Raw genomic sequence first — 19,042 nt, forward strand, 5'->3', positions numbered from 1 at the left:
GTGATCGATTCAACTAGATGTGTAAATTAACTATTTGATGATGGATGGTGCTTACATGCACATTTTTTAGATCCCATGTGTTCATGCATTAGAGGACATTAAGAATATATATTGGGTGAGGCAGTGCTATTAGAGGGGAGATGTGCAAAAGTTCATTGCAACCATCACATTTCATTTGTGTTTTCTAAAAAAAATTGATAAAAAAAATTCCTTAAACGTATAGATACTAAAGTTAGAAAAATTGCTTAAAGTCCAAAAAGCTTTACAATTATTGGTGATTATGTTAGAGTGTGAAAGACGACCATAAACAAGTACACATAGAAACACAAGTGTAAAAAATATATATATCTTTGATGATGATTAGTGGTCCACAATGAGGTAAAAAATTGTTGGTTTTATTATTAAATTTTAAAAAGAAAAATTAATATTTCCACTCGTAAAAAAAATTCTTCATAATAGCATTCACTCTATCTTTTGAACTTTATATTTTTATTCTTGTTTTAACTTGTTTGCAATTTTAAATATATTTTCTTTCATTGAATCTATTGTACAAGTCATAAAATATGCTAATACACTCTCCTAATATTGAAGAGATTTACAAGACCTTTGATAACATGCTTGAACAAATGAAGCAAGTCATTTATAAGAAGAAAAAACTCACACTTGAGACTTATGAAGAATACTTTAAATTCATTGTGATGTGACAATGGAACACCATGGGCACCCTAATTTATATGACAACCTATGTTATAAATCTCAAATAGTATGTAGCTAAACTTTAAATATTCTCTCCATCTCATCATTGAAACATGAAAAAAACTCATGAAGGCCCTTAAATCTTTTTTAATTCAAACAATGTTTTATATTTATCAATTTTCATAATCCCAACCTTCAACAAATTAAAGACAAGAACAAAATAACACCACATGAACTCAAACCAACCTTATGAAACAATGGATGTGGTATGGCAAAGATGCACGTAAGTTGAAAATAATGTCACTCGCCTCCTTTTACAAGTTTTAAATTTTTTATCATAAAAAAAGAATTGATCCACTATAACTTCATCTAATCAATCAAGACAAACAACATTACCTCTATTAATAGTGGTCATATATAGTATTTCAACTATAAGATCAACAAATAGCTAAACATTGTCAAACTCCAATCTCATGCTTAGTTGTTGATCTTGACAATATTATATAAAATGAAGAGAAAACACGAAAGGATTGGCTAGGATTCCATTGCTTGGAGCAACCCCTCACAAACTCAAACTCCAATTTTGATATACAATTCAAATACATATGCTAATTAAAAAGAATTATATTTTCGATGTTTATATGATTTTGTAGTAGAAACTTACAATATTTGGATATTTTGTTATAATTCTTATATGATATATATACACATTAACAATGAAAGTATTTTTATTTAGTTAATTTGTTTGTCAATTCCCATATGACACCTTAATTCGAGTTTAATGTTATGCATTAAAATTTTATAACATCTATGATAAATACTTTATCAATATTATTATAAAATATATATATATATATATATATATATATTTATTTATAAAAAAATAGTAATTTAATCATCCCTTGTCATCCATTAATCGGCAGGGTTTCCAATGTAAACAAACTGTCAAAAAAACAATAAGCCCCTTAAAAACTCATAAAACATGCTCAACCGAACTTGCCAGCATTTCCAAAATTTGAGCAAGCTTTGAAATAATTGCTGTGTTAATAAATTCAAGAGTTACATTTCAAGATATTTACCCAGACAAACAAATGAACTTCGGACTTCTTTTGATCATAAAGGCCGCTATAATGAGCAAATTTAGCCCATCAATCAATTTTATAAATACCAAAGAACTGAAGAAAAAAAATGGACTACGCCTCTGGCATAGAAGCACTTTCATCCTATGCCTTATTTTGCCTGGGAATCATAAGACAGTTATTCAAACAAAATGGTGTGTTGGATACTCCTGCTCATAACCGTTGTAATCATAATACAATCTCTCTCCCTTGGAAATATCTCTAATTGCAATTAGGAGAACTCTGGCCTCCCCATCCACATTAAATCTCACACATTTCAGATTTTGCTTTTTTCTACCCTCAGGTGTGTAGTTGTTTATGCCATTGATGAACCTAGCTATATTGCTGCGCTTATCAGGGCAAATAACCAGGGTTTCAGATTGGTCTTTTGTATAAAGCAGGGTCATCATACTATCTCCTTCATCCTTCTCTCTGTTTCTTAAATGATCCACGTCACCCACATATTCAGTGATTATGGTCAAATCCTTTATGAAGTGATCAGCCTCGACTGTAAAACTGGCATAAACCAAAGCAAATTCAGAAATGGGACATGATTTTCTTATAGTACACTTACTTTACAACAGCTTAAATATGAGTAAGAGCTGGGAGAAAGCTTTAGTAGTTACCCTTCAAGTGAATCATAAACAACCATTAATGGAGGCCATTCCCCCCTTTTATACATAGCCTGGCAAAATTCCAGAGCAGCTTTGTCTTCCCTAGGCATAATCTGTAAATAAGATAAATAGGAAATGGCACAAGTCTTCAAAAGTACAAATGACCTTTAACACAAAAATCTAGCTTGCTAACATAATCTCTTTTAGCAGGCAGCAAATCCATCAGTGGCAGTAGTTTGGACAAAAAATGTGACAAATACAACTTATCTGGCATTTAGAGAAAAGAAATGAATGCATTCTCTTTATTGAGATAAAAAGCGTAATGAAAAATATATTGGTTTTGGTAATCTCGAGTGAACCCTGGATATGAAAGGGATCGTTTGCCCTGCATTTTGCAATTTTAAACATGGTACTGTGTGGCAGGTGACAATACTGATAGAAGCTATTAGTTTGAAAAGACGAATAATATTGATAATCTTTAAAACGAGACTGAGGATGTGAAATCCCATTGCTCGTGATTTGAGAGTGGTGATGAAACACAATAGCAATTTCATGGAAAGAAACAAAAGGGCATTAAACTGAACAAATGAATTTATCCGAAAATAACATTTCAGATCTAAGCCCCAGGTAAAAATAAAGATTCAGTTTATCCATAAGCATTGCTGTGCTTTTGATAAGGTTGTAAAGAAACTATCCTCTGTAATAAGCAACAGAATTTTTTAGGGCAATACCTGCATGCCACCTTTCTCCAAAGCAGCTTGATTGGCAGATCTGGGAGCCATGCCAGGCATATATGTGAGCTCATTACTGAACTCCACCCCTGAGCTAGTAAGGGCAGTAGCTAACGATCCCATTTGTTGCAATCTTCTTTTTAGGTCTTTAGTTGGGACAAATGGCAGCAATCTTCTCTTCTTCTTGGACACAATCACAGCCGTAGAGCGCCGTCTCCGCTTCCTCGACTCTGTTCAAACCCAAAATTAAAAGCACTTAGCCTACCAAAAATACACCAAATAAAAACAAAAAACAGAGCATTGATATATCCATTTGGGCCACTAATTGCACCATTAAAATACCCAAATCGAAAGAAGAAAACTCCATTCATATATCCAAACTTTAGGTCAAATGTCTCGTACCCTGATGTAATGGATGAAGGTCCTGGGAAGATCTTCTGATACGAAAGAAATCGATGATTTTAGTTTGCACTAGAGGAAACTCTGCAAAATAGAATCCAACAAGTTCTTCATGGTTGCCGATGAGAAAACAGTGAAGAGGTGGGGAAGCAGTAATGAAAAAAAAATTGAAATGGGTATTGAATAAGATCCCCATACCTTTGATTGGAGACCTCTTACAAGACGGGCAGAACCAAGAATCTGCAGGGATCCGAACCACGACAGGGCGAAGGCAGTACATGTGATACCCTTTGTCACATTTATCGCATAAAAGCATTTCAGATTCACAATCACCACGCCCACATTCTTGACATAAAGTATCATCGAGAGAGTGAGGCCTGGGAGCCTGTGTACGCTTTCTCACCCTCTTGTTGATACTTTCTTCCAGTGATGCCACTGCCATCATTGTTAATGTCTGGGTGAAATCAAAATCAAGGCATTCGGGCATTAACAAACACAGAACGAGAGAAAACACAGCAAATGCTTTAAATGTAGCTCACAAAAATTTTGAACTATTTTTCAGGTTTCGCGCGCTATTTCCTTCGCGGGAAAAAATGCTTTCTGAAAAGCCCTCGAACAATATATTAGAACAGAGGCCTAAATTTGATGTCCGTATCTAGCAGTTTTTTCCGTGAAATATATAGGATTGTAATTATATTTATATCTAATTTATGATGAATTTTAAAATTATAATATATCTTAACATTTGAAGTCCAATTTTGGATGGATAATCGTCATAAAAAATTTGCTTGATATATATAGAGTTAATTGTGAAATTTAGGTATTAAATTTTATTTTAATAATTGCTTTAACAATTACTTGCTATCCTTAGGTTACCCTAAGTGGGTTGGGGTATACATCATTTTCAATCAATTTTGAGAATTGAAACTTGGACATAATTAAGTCTTCTTTTGTAATTTGGCATCACTCGAGTCCAACTAGATTGTTGTTAATTAATTGATAAAGTTCAAATTCTAGATTACCCTATGTTGGGTTGAAACATATGTCATTATTAATTAGTTAATACAATTTGAACCTTATTAGAGTTGTCTTTTTTATAATTTTGTAATTATCAAGCCTAATTATCCACTAGTTAAGGTGTCATCTAGCTTGTAAATCCTATGACGTGGTTCCAACATTCTTGGAAAGTGTCCTGAGCCACTTAGGATGTGTTGAGAAAAATAATTTGTAATATTTAATTCTCACCAACAATAAAAGTGGGTTGTGAACACAATTATTTAATATTGTTCTCCCCACTTATGGACGTTTGTAATAAAATATTTAATGACTTAGGAAGTGGGCAAAAGAGTGACCTTTGGGCTTCTCCAAGTGGGAGCATGGAAGAAGCAACAAGTGTCTATTGGTGTTTCATCGTTTATTACGTTTAATGTAATGTTTTATCTTGCAAGAATGTGCACCTAAGTTGGAGGGAAAGTATTGGAGCCAAAATTGATGTCTTTTGGAGTTCTGTGGAGGCATTCTGAGGGTTTTGGTTGTGAGGAATGAAGAGGCTTCTTTGTACATCTTTATTGATGGTTTTGGAGCTCTTGCAATTCTATGAATTCGGCCTTTTAGGTGTATATATATGTGGAAATAGTTGAATACAGATTTCTTTGCAGGAACAAAGGACAGATGGGACGTATAAGGAGGTTGTTCACATGTACGTAGGTGATGTTATGGTGGAGGCAAAGAGGATAATGGAAGTGATTGTATTGTAAGCACGTTTTTGTTGTTAATGCAAGTTTTCCCTGTCTTCTTAGTGGAGTTTGTTACTACAAGGGTTTCTCCACATAAATGTTGTGTTATGTGTGGATCTTATGTTGTTGAATTATGCCTTATTGTTGCCACCTTATGTTGATGCTAATCATTATTTATTGTTGTTGTACAAGTCACATGAGATAGGTTGATTAAGCACGATATATAGGTTGATTTTTTGCATCATAAAGAGAAGGATCTAATTTTGGTTTTCCACATTAAGGCAACTTAATTTTTATATTTGCAAATGAGTTTTATGGTTTCATGGTGTAGCTATCCAAGCCATGTATCTCGTCCTATGATTAGTTTATTGGATACAGAAATATCTTTAGAATCTTTGGTGTGCAACCTATTTTTCCCAACACTTGTGGATTTGATGAGCTATTTGCATGATAATAAAAGTTTTTCTAATTATGGGAAAAGATAGTATTGTAGTTCGAATGAGATTTGTGGCCTTCATTTGCTTTTTGAAGGTGTGTTCTAGGTCTTAGGCCCATCCTCATCATCTATCCACATGTTTTTTAAGTGGTAATATTGTCTATGATTAAGAGGTAGTATGTATTTTGAAAGTGGATATATTGAGTGTTCTGAAGATATAGATTATTGCACAACAAGAAAACAACAAATATCAATCAAGATGGAGATTTCAAAATGAATGGAGATTGGGCGACTTGGAGAACAATGGCTGGTTAAACAAATAACAAAGATTTCAAGTTTGATTTTAGCAAACAAGGTGAGGGCTAGACACTAGCAGTTCAATCACATAGACCTTAAGGCATGGATAGAAAAGAAAAAAAAAGTGACTCTTATGTTTCCTTTACCTTCCAAAATTAAAATCTCTCAAGCACTCTTTAAGATATATTTGGACAAGACATCACAATATCATTGGAATTTCCATCGTTGGATGATGAGAGGAAGCTTGTTTCAATACTTACTATTATTAATATTGGGGGTGAAAATTTTGAGAAACAAACACATTAAATAGTATTTATGTTGCATTAATCTACCTACAAAAGATGATACATGGCAAGGACCAGAGATCTTGGAGCGTTTAAACTTGTATTGCTTGGGAAAACAATTTTGGGAAGGGCATACTTGTAAGAAATATAGGGATAGAATAAAGGGAGGGCGAAATTAAGCACATTGCTTTGAGATAAAATACAACCAAAAAAATTCCAAAAAAATTGAAATGGCAGAGCGAAGGAAGCTGCTAGAGTTTCACAGACCACAGGACCGTTGGATGAGTCGTGGACAAAGATCTTGGCCTTTAAACGGGAGGTTTGGTAGCCATCCTCAAAATCAAAATAGGGCATGACGGGCTCCTTAGAAAGCATGGAAGGCTCCAAGAATGTTTCATGAGCATTTGGAAGGAAATGACTCTAAGAAAACCTTCAAATGGGTGTTAGTAGAGAGAAACAAATGGGGTTTTGCTGACTGGAGGCTGAATGGACCCTTTGATTTCTGCAAAATATAGAAGAAATTTTGAAAGTTGAAATCGCTCACCGATTCACAGCGGCAAGAAAAGTTAAGCCCTAATCGAGAACACACTGCAATCGTTTCTTTACTGATAGAAGGACAAGCCTAGAATGAATCAGTTAGAAACCTCAAGGAGAAAGATTTCTTTATGAAATGGAGTGGTCCTTGGCTGACTTTTAGAAGAGTGAGAGGATGAGTTAATGAACACTAGGGGACTTCAACTATGCTAAAAATGTTACCAAATGGCTTTTAATCAGTGATAAGTTTGAGCTCCAAGGACAAGGAATGGTTCTTTAATAGTGGCTCCTTTCTGATGGGGGGGGGAGGGTTTCTATATTAAGGATTGGACTCTAAATTTCAATCCCAAGGAAGAAACTATTACAAAGGTTCCAATGTGGATTAGATTGTACAACTTATCACGTGAGTATTGGGATTGTGAAACCCTAGCTCAAATTGGAAATAAGTTGGGCACCTTTAGTATAGAAGATGAGGCTATCACAAGCAATGACTACAGCATGTATGCTCGTGTTTGTATTTTCTGGCATGCAACACACCCGCTTCCTAAAACGGTGGAACTAAGATTAGGAGAAGGTGTCTGGAAACAATCGATAGAAGTTGAGGAACACGTTGAAATGTGTAAGATTTGTAAAGGGATTGGACACCCAAAAAAGGAATTTTCTTGAAACTGGAGAAAGGAAAGGGATTGGCACAGGAAGTTCTTACAGATCTACTACCGAACAAGGACTCTTTTTCTACCAAGGATTCAAGTTTTTTGGAAACTATGATACGGAGAATTGACAAGCCTTTTGAGATGGATAGGGATGTTATGGTTGATGCACGTCTTTCTTGGATTCATGGTCGTTGGAAAAAGATGAGGTCTATGGTCATAGATGGGATCCAATGATGGGGGTTAACTGCCAACAGACAATAGGGATTGAGGAAAGTACACCAACAATGAAAGCAACCTCCTTGGAAGGAAGCTCAACTTAGGAGGTAGAGAGGGAGAAGAAGGTTTTTTATGAAGATTCTGGTCCTCAATATGCTGATAACCTGGATATGGGTCAAAGGAGAACAATGGTAAATTATGTAAACCTCATCTCAAAGGATTAAGTATTGGAATCAGAGAAAGTTTTTTTGGGAAGCAATAGTTAGGAAACCTGTTGTGAAGGAGTAGGGAACATGTCAAGCAACCTACCCCTGATAAACAAATCCCAAGATATTACCACTAGGGGCAGAAACCTAAGGAGGATTATTCAGAAAGTTGGATGGATCGAGACCAGGAACTACTAGAGTTTAATGACTAGGTAACTGGAAGAGGTGAGGATTCATAAATATTTTTTAAGGATATAACAATCTCACTGATAAGGAATTTAGAGATTTATCTGGAAGAAGTTAAGGAGAATGATAATTATTCCGAGGAGATGGATTTAGACATGCACTCGGATGGAGAAGTCAAAGACAAAGATGAATTAGGTCTGAATGCAGACATAGGCATCATGGAAAGGAGATCATTGGATCAAACTTGAACCCAAAAAAATGAAGGCCTTAGTAGGTGAGAAAAAGAAGAGGGGTCCAAGATTGTAAGAGTTAAGCTGGAGATGGCAAGTAGTGCAGCGGGTCAAAAAAATTGAGATCTATGCCTTTTCTCGAGAGCCATGAGGGTCCTATCGTGTAATGTCAGGGGTTGCAATGCCTCTGACAATTTTTTTTTTATCAAGTGTTGTTTTGATCAAATGAGAATTGAAATGGTACTTATACAGGAGATGAAATTGAGTAAGGAAGAGGTTGATAAATTTTGCAGGAGTTTTAAAGGTTGGCAAAGTAAAATAGTGGATTTGGTTGGAGCCTCGAGTGGACTAGGTATTTTATGAAAAGAAGAGGTTGTGGAGGTTCAAATAATTAGAGAAGAAAGATCCTAGCAATGGGTTGAGGTCTGGTCAAAGCAACTTCAATCCCCCAAAAAATTATCAATGTTTATGGTCCTAATAATGTAGCTGAGCTAAAGTGGGTGTGGGATGATATCTCAAAGGTCCTATCAAGGAATGGTGAAAAAAAAAAATTGTTGGGGGGGGACTTCAATTCTATTTTGAATCCCTCCAATAAAAGAGGAGGAACAAGATGAAATAATAAAAAACATAAAGATTTAGCGACTTTGTCAATTCTAATGGCTTGTTTGATGCAGCCTTTAAAAGTGGTGAATTCACTTGGACAAATAGACGATGTGGCTTCTCTTACATTGCTGAGAGATTGGATATATTTTTGCTTGGAGGGAATTGGGAGGACAATCTGTGGATTATGCAGGTGGAAATCCTTCCCATCACAGGTTTAGATCATTACTCAATATGTGTAAGGATTCACGAGGATGCGACTCCAAAACAATGCCCATTTAAATTCGAAAAAATATGGTTGAGGACGGATTCTTGGATCATGTAGAAGAATGGTGGGTCGATGCACCTCAAAGGTATGGAAACAGAGCGTTCATTTTCTTTAAAAAATTATAATTTATTAAGGAGAAGCTAAAATAGTGGAACGAGGAAGTATTTAAAAATATATTTACCGAGAAGTTGTGGTTGGAAAAGGTGTTAGGGAAACTAAACCAAAAAGTTATTGATAATGAAATAGGATCTAAGGAGTTTTAGAAGGAAAAAGACATGAATAAGGAGTACTCGGAGGTTTTAGCAAGAGAACAAGTGTTTTGGAGATAAAAATTTAGAGAAACATGGCTGAAAGAAGGGGATTGAAACACAATTTTTTTCACAATTCAGTCAAGGTGAGGAGAGCCAGCAACAAAATATTTGTCATTTAGATGAAAAATGGTGATGTTCTTACTGACAAGGTAGAAATATACAATGAGGTTGTTTGGTTCTTCTCAGGCTCTTTTAATAATACTTTGCATGATTCTCAAAGGGAGAACCTTTTAAATGTGATCCATGGCTTGGTGTCTGATGAACATAGTGTATTTCTCACAAGGAAAGTTTTGTTGGAGGAAGTCAAAGTTGCTCTCTTTAGTTTGGGTGTTGATAAAGCACTTGGTCCAGACGGTTTCTCGACTCTCTTCTTCCAATGTATGTGGGAAGTGCTTGCAAATGAGCTTTTAGATGTGGTGGAAGAGTCGAGGGCAAGGGGTTTTATGTTAAAGGACTTTAACAATACCTTTATTGCCCCGATTCCCAAAAAGGAGGAAGTTATAACCTTCGGTGACTTTAGACCAATCTCACTTTGTAAAACTATTTACAAAATTGTATCTAATGTCATGGCGAACAAGTTAAAGGTGATATTGGACTCGGTTATCTCCATAGAGCATAGTGGATTCTCCCCTAATTGTTCTATTTTTTAGGGTGTAATAGTTGCACATAAGGTTATTCATAATATTTGGACCTCTCGAACTGATAGAATGTTGGTAAAGCTTGACATCAAAAAAGCATATGATGAAGTAAATATAGACTTTATTCTTGATGTTCTAAAAATTTTTGGCTTTTGCAGTGGTTGGGTGAACTGGGTGGAAAGTTGTATTAAAACTCCACGCTTCTCGATCCTAATAAATGGAAGTCCCCAAGGTTTTTTGAGTCTAGAAAAGGTTTATACAAGGTGATCCCATCTCCCCTTTTCTTTTCATCATCATGGCAGAGGCTCTAGGGAGACTGATCTCGAATATGAGGTAGGATGGGGTGTGGAAGGGAGTGAAGGTGAAAGATGGTGTTGATAATATTTCTCATTTACAATTTGTCAATTACACACTCCTATTAGGGGAGGCTTCCTTTAGGGAAGCAAGGGTTGTGAAAGAGATATTGGATAGATACAGTTGTATTTTTTGTCAATGTATCGATTGGAGAAAATTAGAGGTTTTTTTCTTTAATACTAGCTCTCAGAAGCAAAGGGAAATTTGTTCAATTTTAGGTATGAAACGGGGTATTCTTCCAGGGAAATATCTGGGTATTCCACTCTTTGGTGGTGCTTGTAGAGCCGCTATATGGAAGGGTTTAGTGGAGAGTTGTTTAAAAAGATTTGATGGTTGGAAAACTAAATGGTTAACTTCGACTGGGAGGATTCTTATGTTAAATCAGTTGTTTCGGCTATTTTGATTTTTTCTATGACATGCCTTAAGATCCCCAAAAAAATTATTAGGGTGATTGGTCAATGTATGAGGAAGGTTTTTTGGAATGGTGCAAGTTAGCATGATAATATTCCTTTGCTCTCTTAGGATAAGATTTGTTTAGCAAAAGATGAAGGGGAGGAGGATTGAGGGATTGGATTATCGTGAATAAAGCACTAAAGAACAGAGTATAATAGAGTATAACTGGTATGGAATATTTTTTCATAGCCCTCTCAACTTTGGGTTAGAATTTTAAAAGCTAAGTATTTTGATTGGCAGGATGATAGCAGGATTTTTACTATTCGTAATACTCCACGTGAGTCTGCTATCTAGAATTTTATTCTCCTGTCATAAAGTAATTGTGGAGCATACCACTTGGCAAGTTGGTAATGGAATGAAAGATAAATTTTGGGATGACTCGTGGAACAGTCTCCTGACCCTTAAAGACAATCCTAAGTTGCAGAATTTAAGGCTTTGGTTTCTTCAGCATTTGGGTGACAAGATTAGTGACTACCTTTCTTATCAAGGGGGGGGGGGGGGGGGGTTTGGTGGCTCTTGGACATGGAAATCTATACAAGATATTGAATTACTATATCAATAAAAAAGTTTGGTGTAAGGTATTTTCAGTTCAAGGCACATACAACAAGTTAATTGGGAGGACAGAGTTGTTTGGTGTGGGGCAATGGAAGGTAAGTATTCGGTTAAACTGGGGTACGATTTCTTGGAGGCCAGAGTGAGGGGAGAATATTGGCCTATTGATTTGTTTTGGGGGAAGGAAGTGTTGCCGAAAGCGGGAGCCTTTACATGGTTGGCCTATAGAGGACGTATTCTCACAGGGGAGAGAAGAAAGAGGTTGGGTTTTTGTGAGCCTTTTAAATGTGTAATATGTGAAGAGGCAGAAGAAACTACAAACCATTTACTTCTAAACTGCAAAGTTGCTTCTTCATGTTGGGAGATGGTTAGAAATTTGTTGGAGTGGCAAAGTCCAATTCAAGTAACTTTGAAGTAGGAACTGGAAAGTTGGTCGAAGGGGTTTAAAAAATCGACTCTATCTTGTATATGGAAAATAAGTTTGTCTCTTGTCATCTGTAAAATATGGAAAGAGAGAAATCGATGCATCTTTTTGGATAAGATGGAGCCCCCCATGATAGATTGAAATACATAATAAATCACGTCATAGAGAAAACAGTTGGAGCTGTAGCATCTCAGTATTTCAACTCGAAGGTCCCGTTTACTCTAGAAGATAAAAACATTCAAGTCCGATGGTTGGACATTTGGCTTAGGTCCATTAATGAGTGTGGTTGTTTTCAATCTAACACTTCTTCTCAATCTAAGGAGATTTGGAAGTGACCTACGAAGGGGTGGTGGAAGATTAACTTTGATGGTGCTTCTAAAGGTAATCTTGGACCATCTAGTGTGGTATCCATTGTCCGAGATTGGAAAAGGGATGTGGTGGCTTTGGGAGCTCAAAAACTTGACCTAGGAACTAATAATGTTGTTGAAGCTTCAACTGCATTGATTGCAGTCAAATTTTGTAGGAAGATAGGTGTTAGAAGGTTGCACCTAGAGGGATATTCTTTTATCATCGTTGAGGCAATAATGAAGGGTAAAACTGACGCATGACATCTACATAATTTAATTCTTAGTATTGTGGAAGAGTTAAATAACTTTGAAAACTTCAAAGTGAGTCATGTCGGAAGGTTGAGAAATGTGGAGGTGGACATTCTTTCTAAATGGGCTTTAAACTCTAATGAGATAGGTGAATTGAGATTCGAGGACCTTTGACAAATTAGCATTGAGGAGTTTTAATTTTTTTTGGAAACTAATGAAGATTGATTAGTATCGGTTTGGTACACTTTGAGTACAAATAACAAAGATGTGTTGTTTTTTTGGCAGTGGGTAATAATGTTGGGTAGGTTCATTAATAAAAGAGAGAGAGTTGAGAGGAGTTGAATTTAATTGCTGATCACTTTCTCTTTTCATTGTTCGATGTTCAGTTTGAAATGGTGGTGGAGAAGAGTGGTTGAAATGCTCTGCAGAAGTGGAGGTTCTGTGAAGGTTTGGAGGTGGTTGTGGTGCGCAGGGTGGTGAAATGGAAGCAAATTTCACCCTTCAAATTCAAAAGCAATTATGCCCCTTTTAAGGGGATTTAACAATGAAGAGAGTGTGGAGTTTTTTCAAGTTTTGGGATGAACATCTTGTGCCGTGTATTTATCCCATCGTGGGTAATGATTTTGATAGGATAAAGCATCGATACGAGATGATGATAGATGTTTATTCCTTGATTATGGCGTGGGGTTTGGAGGTTGGCAAAGGCACTGGAACAGTGAGATGGGTAATGGAGGCTCTGGTTCCAAATGAGTACTTGGGCGAAATAGAGTCCTTTCTAGAATGGGTGGTACCTAGGAAGGGATTTTATATTGGTGAAGGTGTGGAGTATGAAGGGCAAGGGATTGAGGCACAATAATCCCTTTCGTGAGATGGTCACGAGGACAATGTAAGTTCCATTGAGTCTGGAGTATGTAGTTGTTTTGACTTCCAATGAGTTTTGTTGATGGTGTCTTTGTCCGTTTTAGTATTTCTATTATGGTCGTTATATTGTTTTGTCGGGGGGTAGATTTTGGCATGAATTTTGTAGTTTTTGATGTAGAACATGTTCTTTATAGGTTTGTTGTATTGGATGAGGATGTATCCCGTTGATAGTTATAGTTGTTTTGGAAAGATGAAAATTGGACTTTAGACTTTTCTCTATCTCTTTGAATAATAAAAATAATATTATTACTGAGCCAAAAAAATAGAACCAAAACAAACAAAGGTTGAAACACACTTAGTAAGAAAAGGAGAAAGGGATGAAGAGGACCAAGAAAAAAAAAAGAACCATATAGCTCCAAGCCAACATCACTGATGTGGTCAATAGATGTATATGTCAACGAGCTAAGGATCATGAAATGGAGAGATAAGATTTTAGAAGCAAAAATGTGATGTGAGGAAAATAAGGTGAGAAGAGATAGAATTCAACCAGAAACTGTATGCTCAGATTGTGGTACCTACATGAGAGAGGCAAACAACACAAACACACCAATGGGACATTATGTTAGAGATGAAAAATTATTAGAATAAACAAATGACATAAAGATCTTAAGCACGTCTCATTGTTCTCTATCTCCAAGGATCCTTCAAATCAAGGTGGCTCTCAGCTTGGAACAACACTTGATCTATAGGATGACTACCAAAAGAACGAGGGATACGTGATGATTCTAAGATCTAAATGGAAATGCAACTAAGATCTTAGTGAAATGCTAATATGAGATAATGAAGATAAAAAGAAAAACTAGATGATTAAGATTTAGATGAGTTCCAAATTGAAAGCTAAGATGATACTAGATGTGTTAATTAACTAAGAAAAGATGTGCATCTAAGCTAAATGAAACTAAAATGCCAAAAGACTTGATCTGAGAATGAAGAATGAGAGCTCTGTGTATAGGGAAAATAGGGCAACGAAGGGTTGAGATTGAATAAACTCAACAAGGGCTAGGATTGAAAGTTATCAATCCATGCAAGGGATCCAATTCAATCTCAAGTTGACAAATGTCACCTTGAGAGGGCTTGAGAGGAGATGTAAGAGGCATTAAATGCCTGAGAAGACATGAAGGTTACCTTAGGAGGTAAGGGTTAAGGTTAGGTTAGAGTTATCCATTGGATAAAGCTTTTACCCAAGGGGTAAACTCTTGTGCAAGGGTTAATAGGATAACTAGGGTCAAAGCCATGAGTGCGTGATGAGACCCTTGGGTTAGATGAGGGTTAAGTTAGAGAGAAAGTCTATAACCACGAGGGGAAGGTTGAGTTAACCATTGATGGTTAAGAAGACTTTGGGGACAAATTTGTAAGAGTCCTTCCAAATTTGGGGGAAATCAACAAGTTAGCTTGTTTAATGGATAAAGCCTTTATTGCTTTTAGAAGACTTTCCTCCAAATTTGAGAAGTGACCTCCTCAAATTCAGGGAAAGGACATGATTAGAGGGACTAGGCTAATTAAAAGGGTTTAGAAGAATCTAGAAGGCTCTAGAAGAGGTTTAGGAGGCAAGTGGGAGATGTAGGATTTTGCAAGCGGGTGAAGAAAAAAGGATTTAATTAAAATAAAATTAATTTTGGTTGCAACTTGCATTTGTAGGATTTAAATAAATATTGTTTTATTTAAATGTGATTTTTAATTTTGCAAGTGGGTGGTTTTAATTAAATGTGAATTTAATTAAAAATGGCTAGAAGGGGAATTTTCATTAAATGTAAATTTAATTAAACGACTATGAGGGAGATTTTAATTAAATGTAAATTTAATTAAATAGCTTAGAAAGGGGGATTTGATTAAATGTGAATTTAATTAAATGGCCTAGATAGAAAAAGGGGAATATTAATCAAATTAAAAAATTTGATTAATGGCCAATTAGAAAAATAGAGATATTAATCAAATAATAATTTAATTCATTGGAAGGAATAGGGATGATTAAATGAATAAAATTTACTTAATTTGTTGTGCAACTTTTAGGTGTCTACAGAAGCCAATGAGACATAATAGATTGCTTGCGTAGCAAGTAAAAAAAAAACTTATAAAATGTCATAAAAAAGGCAACAAGAGTTGATAATTTTAAAAGAGGACTTAAATGAACTAGAAATAGCAAACAAAAATTAGCCAAATATATGGGTACAAAAGGAAAAATAAAGAGTAGGTGTAGAGAAATCACTTGCTAGACAAGTAACGATGATACTACTATAGACAAATGCGTAAAAAAGAAAGGGGAGTTAGAGTCTTCACATCAAATAAAAAAACCAAAATAAAAATGTAAATGAAAACATACTTAACATGTGGCCGAGGAAGAAGATAAAGAAGAATAAAAACTCAAAACACAAGCCCCAAACATAAAAAGTAACACAAGAGAAAAATTTAAAATCGTCAAAAAGAAAATAATATGAGAAACATTAGGTATCAACCCCTAGAATAAAAAAGAATAAAATGAAGCAATAATGACTGTTGAATTATTGTAAAGATCCTCGCTTACATAAGGCATGTCTTTGAAGACAATGTAGATGAACCCATTAGCCTCAAAGTAAAACATGAAAATGACTAAGGAAGTGATGGTTGTAATACTTGTATGTTTATTTTCTTGAGATGTTTGTAATTGTAATTGTGTTTTTGACTATATGTCATGGGATGTACGGGTCATATTTTAAAATGTTACTTTGAGTGTTTACCAATGTTTCAACTTTACCATTTCATTTAAAAGATATTGTTATTATTGATCCCCAATAAGACCTTTTTCCTTAAGAACAGGGTAGTTGGGAAGTTCCACAGGTGTGGGACTGGGTGCGACCTTTGAAACGACCTCCAAGATTTTAGAAGTCAACTCTTCAATTTTTGAGAAGGAGGGAAAAGGGAAGGAAACAATCATAATTAGAACCAAAGGATTTGAGGAAGATTGAAATGGAAACTTCAATAAATGCAGAGCTTTTAAAACACTTCAAATATTCCACAAAATGGCATGCTTGGGAGTCCATTCATTTTGCAGATTAGGCACGGTTTACCACTAATCTATCATTTAGAAAGAGAACGAGGCACTCAAAGTGATAGAAGCGTAAGGCATAATATTCAAATCCTAGATATGGGGTGTGCATAAAGGCTGAATAAAAATAACAACTCTGAAATTATTTCTCGCTTTATTTCCTGTGAAAATGGTATAACCTAAAACCTATATTTATGAAACATGAAAGAGTAGATGAAATACATGATTAAAACTTCATAAAAAGGGAACTAGAGAAAAGCATAAAAAAAGTGATCATGCATTCACCACATACACAACATATTATTCATAATAACACAAAAGTAACATAGACATAGTTTGTCATGTATTCAATAACACGAAGGCTTCAAATATAGATCACAAAATGCACAAAAAAACAAAGATGAATAACCATTTTCAAAGAAGACTTAAAGTGTCTAAAAACTTTGTATTCTTGGAAGCTTGGACTCTTTCAGAGGTCTAAAGACAAATCTCATAATAGCATCTAATGCTTCCAAAATCAAGATCGCCTTTACATTTTATTTTTTCCACAATTACAACCTTTCCCAAAAGATATCATTGCCTGTTGACAAGAACCTATGATGGTGAGGCCAAAGTGGTGCTGCTAACCACTTTCGTGTTGGAAAATTTTGAATCATCAATCCTTCCTTGATCTTCAATATGGAAAGCATATGTTCTTTGGTCATAATTGAGGGGATAATTGCTCGTCAATATCCTCATGATTTTTGTTATCAAAACTTGCCTAAAATTTTTCGATTCATGCACACATGATCTTCTCCTCGTTTGTTTTCTCCATTCAGCCTACATGGCAATTGTATCCTAATAGCCAAGCATCATTTTTGCTTGTGGTGGAGATGTTGTCAGCACACGTGTCTTATAACTAGAGTTTGGGGTGATACTTTCGAGTCTTTGACGAAGCCTGTCCATAGGTAGGACACATGGAGAGATTGTGGAGCTTCTTCGAAAGAACTTTGTGAAGATATTTTAATCTTCCATGACGGTGATACGTGTCAAACAACGAAGTTGCTAAAGCTAGTCTTCAGGTAGAGGCGAGTCCTACCATATATTGAGACCGATGAATAGCAATTGTCACAAACTTCTGGTTTTAAAAGTCAAGGGACCAACTATTGTAGAAAAGTCTATGGTTATGATTGTTGATTATGCTTTTTATGTCTTGCATCAAACAAGTCATAAATGATTTGCAAGAGATGTGATGGTTTGATATCATGTTGTTGTATTTCATGCTTTGGTGGGTGTGTTTGCCAAATGAATTACTCTGTGTATTTGCAATGGTGGTAAAATGGTGAATGATAGATCAAGAAGGAAACTCAAGCTACCCTTTCCCTCAAAGAGAGATGAGAGTTTCGCTATTGATTACCATTCAAGCACTTTTCACCATGTTACATTAGAAAGAGGAGAGGACAATTCACTAGATTCAATCTCTCCACATGAAGATGGTAGATTCAATTATGAATGAATTGGGAATGATAAGTTGATCCCCTCTTCCTTGTTTGGTTTGGAAAGGAAATCAATTGAATTATGTAGTGCTAAAGTGACAAAGAATTGATTATAACTTTAGATTGGAATATGGGATGAAGTTGTGCACCTGGATTTGACAGTAAAATGTCGTGACGAAGTCGTTTTGCAAATTTGAGGAAAAAGTTGTTCGGACCATGGGGGGAATGTACATGGTCCTCCGAAAAATCCATGAAACGAAAAGGGTTTTTCCGCCTCTGCAAATGAAACCCGAATCTGAAAGTATAGCTGTGCATCTGCAATCTACACACATAAAAGACAAGAAAATGGGTTGGGATTGGGGGTTTGCCTTTAGGTCGAACCCCAGTTTTGGAATTAACCAAGTAATGAAAGAAAGTACTTGCAAGTATATGTAAATGAAAGACTGAATTGTAAATCACCTCAAGGAAGGTTGTAGTAGCAATGTTGATAGAAATGCTCGTGTAGAATTGAATGTTGAAATCAATCTCCTCTTCAATGGTTGAATCCTTGACTTGAATGCAACACCTAGCCTTGAAGGGAGACTTGAGAATGCTCAATGCTGGAAAAGAATTCTTGAATGCTTGATCACTTGTGCAACTTGAACATATCCAACTTCGACCTATCCAACTTATGCAAACGAGAGGACGAATGCCCCTTAAATAAATGTTAGTGGATTTGATTTTCATCACGGGTCAACATTAGGGGAGTTTTCCGCCTGATGCACAACCAACAATGCAACCCTAGGAAGGGTCATGCCCCAAAATAGGACAGGGACAAGGGCACCACACCCCTATCCTTGGAGGATAGGGGTGCCATGCCCCTATCCTGGGAGGACAAGGGTGCCATGCCCTTGTCCTGGGAGGACAAGGGCGCCACACCCCTGTCCAAGGGGGGGGCAGTGGCACCATGCCCATGTCCAACCCCTTTCTCCAAGGCAAAGTGCGAATGAGGTGATGGAGAGGCCAATGAAGAAGTTGTTTCCGCAAGCTGAGCAATCTCCGGTCTTTGATCAGGCTAGAGGATTCGAATTCGCATGCGTGAGGACCCTAATG

General features: G+C 36.0%; 1 protein-coding gene across 1 annotated transcript; it reads right to left on the reverse strand.

The window, feature by feature from the left end:
- Positions 1-1,678: 1,678 nt before the first annotated feature.
- On the reverse strand, positions 1,679-4,141 carry LOC131038089 (histone-lysine N-methyltransferase ATXR6). The gene is given in 6 exon segments (XM_059214301.1): positions 1,679-2,330; positions 2,441-2,541; positions 3,160-3,373; positions 3,541-3,587; positions 3,590-3,642; positions 3,757-4,141. Coding segments are annotated over 6 exon segments (1,077 nt in total). The 5' UTR covers positions 4,046-4,141; the 3' UTR covers positions 1,679-1,957.
- Positions 4,142-19,042: the final 14,901 nt, after the last annotated feature.

This window comes from Cryptomeria japonica, chromosome 11 (genome assembly GCF_030272615.1).
Source record: "Cryptomeria japonica chromosome 11, Sugi_1.0, whole genome shotgun sequence".
Classification (NCBI taxonomy): Eukaryota; Viridiplantae; Streptophyta; class Pinopsida; order Cupressales; family Cupressaceae; genus Cryptomeria; species Cryptomeria japonica.